General features: G+C 37.8%; 1 protein-coding gene across 1 annotated transcript in view; it reads left to right on the top strand.

Annotated features, from left to right (window-relative positions):
- Positions 1 to 12,439, top strand: part of MANBA (mannosidase beta) — a 279,621-nt gene that overhangs the window by 41,855 nt on the left and 225,327 nt on the right. Inside the window, exons 2-5 of the mRNA XM_007953653.1 lie at positions 3,407 to 3,501; positions 7,075 to 7,180; positions 10,556 to 10,726; positions 10,942 to 10,948. Of these exons, the coding sequence (XP_007951844.1) occupies positions 3,407 to 3,501; positions 7,075 to 7,180; positions 10,556 to 10,726; positions 10,942 to 10,948 (379 nt within the window). The remainder of the gene's footprint in view (positions 1 to 3,406; positions 3,502 to 7,074; positions 7,181 to 10,555; positions 10,727 to 10,941; positions 10,949 to 12,439) is intronic.

The raw sequence follows: 12,439 nt of genomic DNA, 5'->3' as shown, positions 1-12,439 counted from the left end.
CTTCTGAATCCTTCTCTTCAAGGCTCAGGGGTCCAAGAATAACTTCTGTGTCTGTGTCAATTGGTTTTCCTTTTCTTTGTTGAAGAGGGTCTGTGCAGTCCTTCTATCTAGTCCGCCATCTTCTGCTCCCCCCCAGATTATAATCTTTATCTTTAATTTTTGAGAACCTATTATATAAGAAGTCCTGATGGTGCAGTTATTAAGTGCTCAACTACTAACCCAAAGATCGACAGTTCAAAACTACCAGCTGTTCTGCGGGAGAAAGATGTGGCAGACTGCTTTTGTAAAGATTTACAGCCTTGGAAACTTGACAGTTCTACTTTGTTTTCCAGTGTCTCTACTAGTTGGAATTGGCTTGACAGTGGTGGGAACTATGATGTAGTTTTGTGTAGATCTTTTTGAGTTTATCCTGCCTGCTTGGGGTTCTTGGAGCTTCTTGGATTTGTAGATTCATGTCCTTTGTTAAATTGGGGAAATTTTCTGTGATTATTTCTTCAAATATTCTTTCAACCCTTTTCTCTGTCTCTTCTCCTTCTGGAGTTCTCATGATACATATATTAGGTTTCTTGGTCTTGTCCTATAATTCCATTAAACTGGGCTCAGCCTTTTTGAGCCTCCATTCTTGTTGGTCTTTAGCATCTGTAATTTTAACTATCTTATCCTCTGATTCACTGATTCTTTCTTATTCCTGATTAAATCCTTCTATTTTTTTCTCATTTCAGTTATTGTTCTTTTCAGTTGAAATACCTTTTTTTTAAGATCCTCATTTTGTTCTTCCATTGTTTTCCTTATTTCTTTTAGCTCTTTATCTGTGTTCCCTTAGCTCTTTAATTATATTTTATGTTGTTTTATATTCTTCCATTTTTTTTTCTTTCATTATTTGATTATCTCTAGATGTACTTTCACTTTTTTATCATGTTCATATGGAGGGGCTGTTGGTGTTCTGTTCTTTCTGTATCTTGTGATTTTTTTTTCCCCCACTGGGGCATTAGAAATTTCAAAGATGTTAACTTTCTCAGTTTTTCCCAGTATTTAGTATCTTTACCTGCAAGAAACTCTTAGGTGTGCAGAGCCTTTGACCTTTGCTTACTATTTCCTCTCCCTCTATGTGATAGTTCTTTTTCCCTCCCTAGTTTAATTGGGATCTGAAAATTTCAGATCCTGTTTTTGAACTTTCAATCTCTCCTAAAAACACCAGAGAATGTGCTATGGTCAGTTAGTCCACTAGCAAGCGCTACCACTCAGGAGAGATACAGTGTACTAATCATTCTCTGTAGGAGCTTTGGTGGGTGGCATAGTGCTTAAGGCACTTGACTGTTAACCAGAAGGCTGGCAGTTCAAACCCACCAGCCACTCCTCAGAAGGATGATTGGGCAATCTACTTCTGTAGTGATACCACCTCAGAAACCCAAGGAGAGGTCGTGATGACACATAATAGCAACAACAACCATTCTGTGCACCAGGGGGTATAGTCTCTAGTTATTACTCCATCCCCTTCTCTGTTTCTGCAGTCAAGTTTTCAGTCAGAAAATACACACCAAGCAATGCCCCTGTGGGGCTGGGTGTTGCCCTCTGGTTTTGTTTGAAGTTTCCTTCCCTGTTCTGTGAGGGCTCCTTGTATCTGAGCTGGCATTCAGGGGAAGCACAGGCAGACATTCCTATATATCAGGTGGTGGAGGGGCTAGCACTCCCCAGAAGTACCTCTGAGAGATCTGTATTGTTTGTTTCAGAGCTCCTGTGGCCCTGTGGTGGTGGGAGAACAGTCTCTACTTAGGTGACACACCCCCTGTAAGGAACTTTCCATAGGAAGTCATATCAGTCCATCAGCAGACAGTTACTGATTGGAGCAGGGGTTGTCATGCTCCAAATGGTCTGCTGAGGAGGTCTACTTTGTTGCTCTCTGATCCCCCTCTGTGGTATGTTGGCTGTGGGTGTAGCATCCACTCACCATGCCTGCTTCCTAGCACACAGTAACCTCTGTCAGCAATTTTCAGCACTTACTGTAAGGGGAAGCAGACAGAGACAAACTGATCCCCAGTGAGGTCTGTCCTTTTGTTTTTAGAGGTATGAGCTATGAGGTGCACAGGGAGGCAGATGAAGTGTTGACTGAAAGCAGACTCCACTGCAAGGGTCTTTTGTAACAATTCCAGTAACTACTTGCAACTTTAACCATTGTGTAACAATTCACAGTAGGCTTGCAACTAAGTGTTTGGGTGGAAGAGATGCTGGCATATTCCAAATAGACCACTAGGGAGGTCTGCCTTGTTGATTTTAGGGCAGAAGCTTGGGATCCTGTCTCATTGTACAGGCAAGGGATGTGGTGCTTAGGGAAGTATGCTGTTTTCCTGGGGCCACTAACCTAGTTTACAGCAGCCAGTGGCAGTGTGTCTTGGGAAGGGGCAAGGATGTTGGGGGCAGCAATTTTCCTACCATATACAACCTGTTGATTTTTCTATGCTTGTGTGTCTGCAGTTCACTGCTGCTTTCCTTTGCACGCTGATTCAGAGTTTCTCAAAGCCGAGCACTGTTTCCTTGGTGTATTTCTTGTTTGTTGGGAATGGTTGGAATGGTGGTTTGTTTATGCTGACATCTTCCCAGAATTACTCCTGTTCTAGTTGTTGTTATGTGCCGTCAAGTTGGACCCGACTCATAGCGACCTCTCCTTGGGTTGCCGAGGCAGTATCACTACGGAAGTAGATTGCCCAACCTTCCTTCCGAGGAGGGGCTGGTGGGTTTAAACCGCCAGCCTTCTGGTTAGCAATCAAGTGCCTTAGGCACTATGCTACCAGGTCATTTTTGAACTCTGGGCAGTAAAAGAGAAGATTCCTCCTGGAGGCCAACTAGGGTAGTGGTAGCTATAAGCAAAGGGAGAGCTACAGGGCAATAAAAGACTGGTAGCTACACACCAGAAACTTTCTCTTTCAATCTTTGGTAATACCTTGAAGGTTCTGTGTTTGGTTTTAACATGGGAATCCAATCTTAATCTGTACACATGTTCAAATAGTATACTATTTCCTTATCAGAATTCATTCAAGTATTTAATTGGAATTTTTTTCTTACATTTTTTTGGTGTTAATCATCTGAACTTTGTATTTCTAGGTCAAGAGTTCAAGAATTTTTAGGGAGCTCTGGTGGCGTAGTGCCTCAGGGACTTGATTGCCAACCAGAAGGTTGGTGGTTCAAATCCGCCAGCCATTCCTTGGAAGGAAGATTGGGCAATCTACTTCCGTGGTGATACTGCCTCGGAAACCCAAGGAGGGGTCACTATGAGTCAGAGATGACTTGATGGCACAAAACAATAACACAACAACAAATAGCTGTTGGTAATAATTTAATTATGTTTATTTTTATTTATTTATACTTACATATTTAACCATCTACCATGATTTTTACCTTGTATCAACAGGATCCTTACTACAGGTTTAATGACATTAACTACAGATGGATTGCTTTGGATAACTGGACCTATAGCAAGAAATTTAAAATCCCCTTTGACATTAGGTATGTGTGTATTTATTTTATTTTATTTTATTTAAGGAGCTTTTCTTCCTTTTCTGTTTAAGCAATAATCTTTTATTTTGTTTTCTTTAGAGAACTCAGTCAGATTAAAGCCTTAAACTACAAAAGTTAAAACAGATTTATGTTTTATTTTGATGACAGTGCCACTGATCTCCACTCATGAAATTGTTTCTTACTGAATTATTTTTCAAGGGGTGCTAATGGGGTTCCCTAGCCCCAGTCCCATTCTTTTGTCTGTATTTTCTCCTCTCTGCTTCTAGTAATTAGTGAAGTGTACACATTTATAATATTGTTGGGTAGGATAAGATGTATGTCATTTGTTCTGTGTGGTGCTAACCAGATACTGAATCTATGTCTTTGGCCTTATTTGTAAGGCCATGAGGAGAAGCATAGATAGTGTTTTCAGTTATGTTTGTTAGGTATTTGCTTTTGAGGCAGACTGTAACTCAATTATATATATCACTACTATTGCTAAATTTTTGTTAAATTAATTTTTGATATGACCATTTTTGATAATTATTTACTGATTTATTTTTCATTATGATTTAAAAAAAATACATTTTACTGAAATATAATTTATGTATAGTGAAATACACAAAACTAAAGTGACATAGGTCAATGCATTTTTTTTTTTTTTCACAGTATTCCCTCCCCTCCCCTCACACCCCTGGTAACCAACAAAGACAGTTACCTTCCATATATAAACTTTTCTTTGACTTTTTACAATAATAACTAATACTATATTTTTCCTTCTGTGATCGACTTATTTTCACTCAGCATGTCCTCCAACATCTTCCATGTTCTGTGTTGTTTTACAGATTCCACATTATTCTTTAGTGTTGCATAGTATTCCATTGTGTGTATGTACCATGTTTGGTTATCCATTATTCTGTTGATAGGCATCTAGGTTCTTTCCATCTTTTTGCTATTGGATAATTATTTACTTTTTTTTTTTTAAAAGAAAAATAAAGCCAGTATATTGATCTCAATGTCATGGAGTTACTGTGCTTCCGGTTCTTTTCTGGAGTTACTATGCTTCCAGTTCTTCTTCTTCTTCTTCTTTTTTTTTTTTTTAACTTTTATTATTTGGGTAAAATTTTACAAAGCAGATTTCTTTTACATTTAACAGTTCATAGACATTTTGTGACACTGATTACGATCCCCACAGTGTAATAGCTCTCCTCCCACTTCCTCCCTGTGATTACCTTTTCCCTGTGTTCTTACATATGCATCCCTGCCTCCCTACATTTCTCCCTGTGCAAATACTGCCCTTCTGATCTCCCATGGTTGATTGTTCTAAGGAGTGCATCTCCCTGGTATAGTTGTTCTGCTTGTAGGCCTGTCTTTTGTTTGGCTGAGAGTTAAGCCACAGGAGTGAGTTCAATTCCAGGGTCCAAGAGTAAGTAGGGGCCATAGACTTGATTCATCAGTCTCTCTCTGACCGTAAGCTAGTTTTTTTTTTTTTTTAATATGTTTTAATTTTTTTCCACATTTTTTCTCCCACTCTATTCAGGATCTCCAATTTTGATCCCTTTCTGAGTGGCTGGCATTGATAGCCAGGTACCATCTAGTTCTTCTGGTTTCAGGTTTTATAGGCTGAGGTTCTCATGGTCCTTTAGTCCTTTGGACTAACTGTTTCCATGTGTCTTTGATTTTCTTGACTCTTCTTTGCTCCAGATGAGGAGAGGCCAATAGTTAAAACTTGAATGACTGCTCACAAGTATTTTTCTTTTTTTAAAATTGTGATATGGGTGAAAGTTTACAGAGCAAATTCACATTCCGTGCAGTAGCTCACATACACTTTGTCACATACATTGACTACAATTTTCCACAGTGCAACAGCTCCCCTCCCATTTCCTCCCCATAGTTACCTCTTCCCTGTGTCTTTCCCTCCATGTTTCCTGCCCCCTGAGCTGTCTCCTTGTGCATACAAGCCCTTCTGTTCTCCCATGATTGTTTTCTCCAAGGCCTAATGTAAATGTTGAGCTCATATGCCTGTCTTCTGTTTGGCTGGAAGCCACAGGAGTGGGTTTAATTCTCGATCTGAAGGGCAGGTAGGGTCCATAGGTCTCAGTGGTTCCATCAGGCTCTATCAGACGAGCAAACCTGGCCCTCTTTTTTTTTTTTTTTTAAATGATTTTGAGTTTTGTTCCACATTGTTCTCCCTTTCTATCCAGGATGTCCTACATAGATGCCCCTCTGAGTGATTGACAGTGGTAGCCAAGAGCCATCTAGTTCTTCTGGTCTCATAGTCTTATAGGCTGAGGATCTCATGGTGTACCAGTTGCTTGGACTAATTTTTTCCATGAATCTCTGGTTGAAAATACAGTTGAATCTTTTCTGTCCCTGTACCACTCTACACTTCCTCCCTCCACCTGTCCAGCTTTCTTCCCTTAACTGCCAGCACAAATTCTGCTTCTGAATCAATTCTGTTAATGTTAGCATGCCCTTGTTTTCCCACTCCCCTCCCCCCAGCCCCCGGCATCTACCCTCTACCTAGGCATTTATACTCATCTTTTCTTTTTTTTTTAAATAATGCCTTTAATGAGATATAATGCACATATTGTACAATTTACCTATTTGAAGTATATGTTTCATTGGTTTTTAGTATACTCAAAGATTTATATAACCATATCCCAATTTTAGAACATTTTCATCATTTCAAAAAGGTGAAATTCATTAGTAGTCATTTCCTATTTTCCCCATCCTCCTACATCCATTCCAGCTCTAGACAACTACTCTATATTCCATCTTTATGATTTGCTTATACTGTACCTTTCTTATAAATGAAATCATGTGATATGAGATCCTTTGTGCCTGGTATCTTTCTATAAGCCTAATGATATTTTCAAGGTTTATCCATCTTGTAGTATATATTAATACTTCATTACTTTTTAACGCTGAATAATACCCTATTGTATAGATACACTGCATTTTATTTATTTTACCCATCTTTAAGTTCCTGTTTCTTTCTTGAAGCCTTTCCCTGTAACATAAACTGTGATAGCACTTAAACTCTAAACCAACAAAATCGTATTACATAATAGAACAGATAGAGAGTCTGTTTGTTTCCTGTGTTTTAGGCTTGAATGCCAACCAGATTGCAGATTCCCTAACTATAGAGACTATTTTAGTTCCTTGTGAGGCTTGGTAGAGTGCCGGGCACATAATTTTCACCCATAAATACTTGTTATCTGGTTAATGTGTTCTTTCATAGATGTCAGTAAATGCAATATTTTGTGTCTATTCTTTAATTTGATTCTCATAAAAAGTTTTTGAAATAACTAGAAATAAATCAGTGCATTCAGAAATTTTAAGTTGTGCTTCCAATTTTGTGGAGATGACTTATTATGAAGAGAGATAAGCTGGATCACTCAAAGAACATAAAAATATATTAAACCAATACTTCTGAAAATTTCATTGAGAACTGCTTTTTAAGAATGTATATTTTCTAAGAAATATTTATTTTGTCAGTTCTTAACTAATAAATAAAATAAGATTTATCTAAGTGAATGTTATATATATCTTGTTTTTAAAAATCTTTTCTTTTTTTAGCAAATGGCAAAAAGTGAATCTGATTTTTGAGGGCATTGACACAGTCACAAAAATCCTGCTGAATAATGTCACTATTGGCAAAACAGACAATATGTTCAATAGATACGTAAGTATATAATTACATTCAGTTAAAAACACACCTCACTTACGCATGTTTGTATTGTTACTGTGAGAAGAGAAAGGTAAGTGCTTAATTGGCCGTGCAGACAAACTCAAGCTGTTTGGAACACTGGGTAAGTTACAATGCTTCTTTGAGCCTTAGTTGCCACATACGTGAAAATGGTGAAAACACTGCATACCCCATACATTTATTCTGAGGATTTAATACACTGTTATATAAAAATGGTTGGTTACAGTTCTTGGCACATAGAAAGCGTTCAACAAATGCTATCCCCTTCTGTGTTATTTGGAATATCCAGAATATTCCTTGGATCCTTATAACATTTTAAAATTTTCAGTTAAAATGCTGTTAATTCATAGTAAAATTTATTCAGAGTTTTATGGTATTTCATAGTTTATAATATTTAAAAAAAAACCCTAACAAAATGTTTAGAAAAAGCACTAGTTTTGATTTATAAATTTAAATAATTTGTTTAACGCTTGTTATCATAATGACAAAATATTTGGTGAACAATTTTGCAAAGATTCTTGCCTACAGCTGCTTTTATCCAAAGCCTTTTAAAATTTATAATTCTACAGAATAAAATGAATGTCATTCTTATTACACATAGGAAAGTAGTATTTCAAAGAAATCTTGTTCTGAAATATAGAGAAGAATATATTGAAATTCTAATAAATCAAGAAAATATGTAATTTAATGAGGATTATATCTAATAATGGGAGCTTTGGTGGCATAGTGCCTAAGGCATTTGAGTGATAACCAGAAGGCTGGAGGTTCAAACCCACCAGCCATTCCTCGGATGGAAGATTGGGTAATCTACTTCCATAGTGATACTGCCTCGGAAACCCAAGGAGGGTCGCTATGAATTGGATCCAACTCAACAGCAGTGAGTTTTTCTTTTTTTTTTTTTTAATATCTAGTAACAAAGAACTGCAGTGGCAAATGCCTAAGGCATTTGACTGCTAACCAGAAGCTTTGTGGTTCAAACCCATCAGCCACTCTGTGGAAGGAGGACCGGGCAATCTATTTCCATAAAGATTTACCACCTCTGAAACCCAATAGAGGTCACTATGAGTTGGAATTGACTTGATGGCAATAGGTTTTTTTTTTGGCATATCTAATACCAATTTCAACATTGGTGGTCTGGTTACTAGACCAGTTCAACTTCTAGTTGGTGTCTAGTTACTAGTCACCAGTAGGTATATTCTAGGGGTAGGAATTGGAGTGGAGGAAATGAGGAAATAACACATGTCAAGTGCCTACTGTGTGTGATGTATCATGTAGGAACATTTTATAAGCTGTTCATTTAGTGAGCGCTTGATTAGTGTATTAGGCTATTTGGAATATAATATCTACCTGCTCTCCAACTTGATAACTTGAAAACATTCAGAGGATCAGGGAGTTAATGTGGTAGACATTACAATGCTGAGATCAGTTTGTTTTAATTGTTGCTGAGTTCCATGTAAGATTTTCATTTGTTACTCAGTTATTGTTGTGTTGTTATGTGCCGTCGAGTCAGACCCAAGTCATAGTGACCCCTCCTTGGGTTTCTGAGGCAGTATCACTACGGAAATAGATTGCCCAACCTTCCTTCCAAGGAGTGGCTGGTAGGTTTGAACCGCCAGCCTTCTGGTTAGCAGTCAAGTGCCTTAGGCACTATGCTACCAGAGCTCCTATTGTTCAGTTAGTTCATTCAAATACTGTTTACCACGAGTGCCTCTGGTAATAATAGGCCTTAGTGGGATCATGCTGTACAGTGGCTCCCTGTGTCAGGTGCTTAGGGATAACATAGCACAGCAGGAAGTGAAGTGGGGGAGAGAGGTGGAGAGAGAAAAAAGATTTTGTATGCAAGTGCATAATATGTGTGAAATGCTTTACTTATATAATCTCATTTAAGTTAAACTTTAAAGCATCCTTATGATGTAGGTGGTATTGTACCTATTATGGAAAGGAAGAAACTGAAGTTGGATAGTTTGAAAGTTGGATAATTTATGGTGTTGAGTCTGTTCTGACTCATGTTGACTCCATGTGTGCCAGAGTCAAACTGTGCTTCGTAGGGTTTCAGTGGCTGAAGTTTAGGAAGTAGATTGTCAGGCCCTTGTTCCGAGGTGCCTCTGAGTGGACACAAACCTTGAACTTTTTGGTTAGCAGCCAGTCAACAGTTAGTGAACTGTTGCCACCACTCAGGGGCTCCAATTTGTGCATGGTAATGTTTTAATCCTGGTCTACTGTTTGTCCCCCTGGTCATCTTCTTTGGAAGAATCAGCCACTGCAAACCCTGTGGAGCACAGTTATACTCTGACATAGATGGGGGCCATGAGTCAGAATCAACTCTGTGGCAACTAGTATCGTTTATCCAAAAGCTTTGATCTCCCAGTTTGCACGATGTGTTTCCCTAGAGCGGCTATTGGTATTAACTGTGATACCAGTAAATGCACACCAAGGAGGATTCTCTTAGCCTTATAGCAAGAATTACAGTTTCACGGGAATCAAAGAACTGACAATTTTTTTTTATAGAAATCATTCCTCATTGTGTAGTAGGCACTTAGTTTCCGTTAAGGAAGATGGAAAAGTTTGGAAGTAGATAGTGGTGGTGATTGTACAACATGATGGTTATAACTAATGTCACTAAATTATACATGAAAAAATGTTGAAATGGCAAATGTTTTGTTATATGTATTTTTACCATGATAAAGAATACAAAAAGAAAGAAAAAAATTCCTTTCTTTCTAAAATAATTATACAAAAAGATTGTATCCTGATCTCTCTTCCCTTTCAAGGGTAGACTTTTCAGAACAAAAATAACTTAAGACTTAGAAATACATACTAATTATACCACAGGGTCAGGTTGTCATGAGTGTCTAGGAAATCCTTGGCAGTTCAGTGCCATTTCTAAATAGCCAGAGCAGATATTCCAAGGAAGAGGTATTTTTTTTTGTTCACTCCGTTACCCTAGGACTATCCTTCTGGCAGTAAAAATAGAAAGGAAAACCTAGAGATAAGTGTTTGTATGGGAAATTATGCTTGGTTGTAAATAAAAATGGGCAGATAACTTATATTTTGGAGATGCTTCCTACTATAAAGAGGCTAAACCTAAACATTTGAATTATCTTATGCATCTTTCATAATTCTTCATATATTCTGCTGCTAACCAGCAGGCTGGTGGTTCAAACACACCAGCCACTCCTCAGAGGGAAGGTTGGGCAATCTACTTCTGTAGTGATAGTGCCTCGGAAACCCAAGGAAGGGTCGCTATGAGTCACGTTCGACTCGATGGCACATAACAACAACAACAACATCTAAAATTTTACCCATGAAAGCACATCATGAGTTTGTCTGTATTGTTTCCTCTTGATTCAGAGCTTTGATATCACCAATGTGATCAGAGACATGAACTCCATTGAGCTGCATTTCCAGTCAGCAGTGTTGTATGCAGCACAGCAGAGCCAAGCTCATACTGCCTACCAGGTGCCGCCAAACTGCCCTCCACTTGTACAGAAGGGTGAATGCCATGTCAACTTTATTCGAAAGGTAATGATCTGTCAAATGGATAGAACTTGGCTTTGAGAATTGACTGTGGCAGCATATGAAATGCTTGAATACTCCAGTGGCATTTCAGAAGTTGGGCATCTCTCTCTTGTCCACCTCAGTGGGATTTGAAAATCTGAAATAAGAATCAAAAGATTATCTAAATTTTTGTGAAGAATCTCCTGCTTTCTAACTTTTATTTCTGAAGTATGTTTCAGAACTTAGGTAACATCAGAAAAAGAAGAAAAATATGTGATCATTCATAAAATGATAGAACTTTATGAATTATTTGTTAACATGTAGGTTCATCCAACTTTCCACCAGACTGTGAAGTTCACATTTATTAGTGATTCTTGTTAATAAGAAGCCTTATGCAAATATTGACATGTTTGCTGATGTGTTCTCATATTTACTGCTAGGTTCTTGTAAAATCTAACATTATTTTTCTCTTAGGTCTACATGACTTGGATTTATTCTAGTGCATGCTTGAAATAGTATTCTATCATGTGTTGGCAATATTTAATATTACCAACAAATAGGATCTTTGAGTTGTAAAGATTCTAAAGATTTTTGCCAGCACCCTTTTGGATAAGATGTCAGCTGATAAATTCTGATTATTTATGACTAGTTAAGTAGCTTTATTTTGGTTGGATGGTCTTACTGTGAAATTTTGTTTCTTAGTACCTATATAAGGAGCCCTGCTGGTAAAATGGTTAAAGCCCTCAGCTGCTAACCAAAAGACTGGTGGTTCAAAACCCACTTGCCCATGGCTTTGCAGTAGAAAAGATCTGGAGATCTGTGCCTGTAAAGATTGTTGTTGTTGTTGTTGTTATGTGCCGTCGAGTCGGCCCCGACTCATATACCCTAGAAAATCCTCTGGGGCGGTTCTACTCTGTCATATAAGGTCATCATTAGTCAGAATTGACTTGGCAGCACACAACAACAACAACAGTATCTATATAGGTACTGAGGTCAATATTATACCTCCTCCTGTTTGCAACCTACCCAAACTTGTGTCAAGTTTTTTAACCTTTTGTTCATACTGACGTAATTGAACAGTCTTAGAATATTTCTGTGGCAATACTCAGCAGACAAGTAAGTATTCCATGGAGCAGATATATTCTGTGTAAGATTTATCTTTTGAATTTTTGCCATTGGCACAGTGATTTGAACCCTAGAGGTTGTATTTTTTCCTTCTCCCCTTTTGTCTTTAAAAACCAATTGCCATCAAGTTGACTTCATGTATGTTGGAGTAGAACTGTGCTCCTTAGGGTTTTAAGTGGCTTGTTTTTTGGAAGTAGATCACCAGACCTTTCTTCTGAGGTACCTTTAGGTGGACTTCAATTTCCAGTCTTGGAGTTAGTAGCTGAGTGAGTTAACAGTTTGTACCCCCTATCTGTCTCCATCTCTCTTCAATCTTTAGCTTTCTGTTAAAACCAGGACAAACTAGATCCTAATGTGAAAAGAATAGATACAGTTCTTTTTTCAGGTTGTCAATAAAGATAGTGTATGTTTTATACATATAGTCATGTAGTGTTTTCTCTCTACCCTCTATTTAATATAAACGGATTCTCAGGTTATCTAGATAGAAGATCAAAGCTTTTTGTCACTGAAATCATGAATCAGACCCAGATTTCTTCTGTCACAGTTAGTGGGACACTAATTCTGGGCAGACTTCCCAGAGCAATGAATTGCATCTTTTTTTTTTTTTTTTTT

Source organism: Orycteropus afer, unplaced genomic scaffold (genome assembly GCF_000298275.1).
Source record: "Orycteropus afer afer isolate SDZICR_OR568_19922 unplaced genomic scaffold, OryAfe1.0 scaffold00403, whole genome shotgun sequence".
NCBI lineage: Eukaryota > Metazoa > Chordata > Mammalia > Tubulidentata > Orycteropodidae > Orycteropus > Orycteropus afer.
This window is presented reverse-complemented; position numbering and strand designations above follow the sequence as displayed.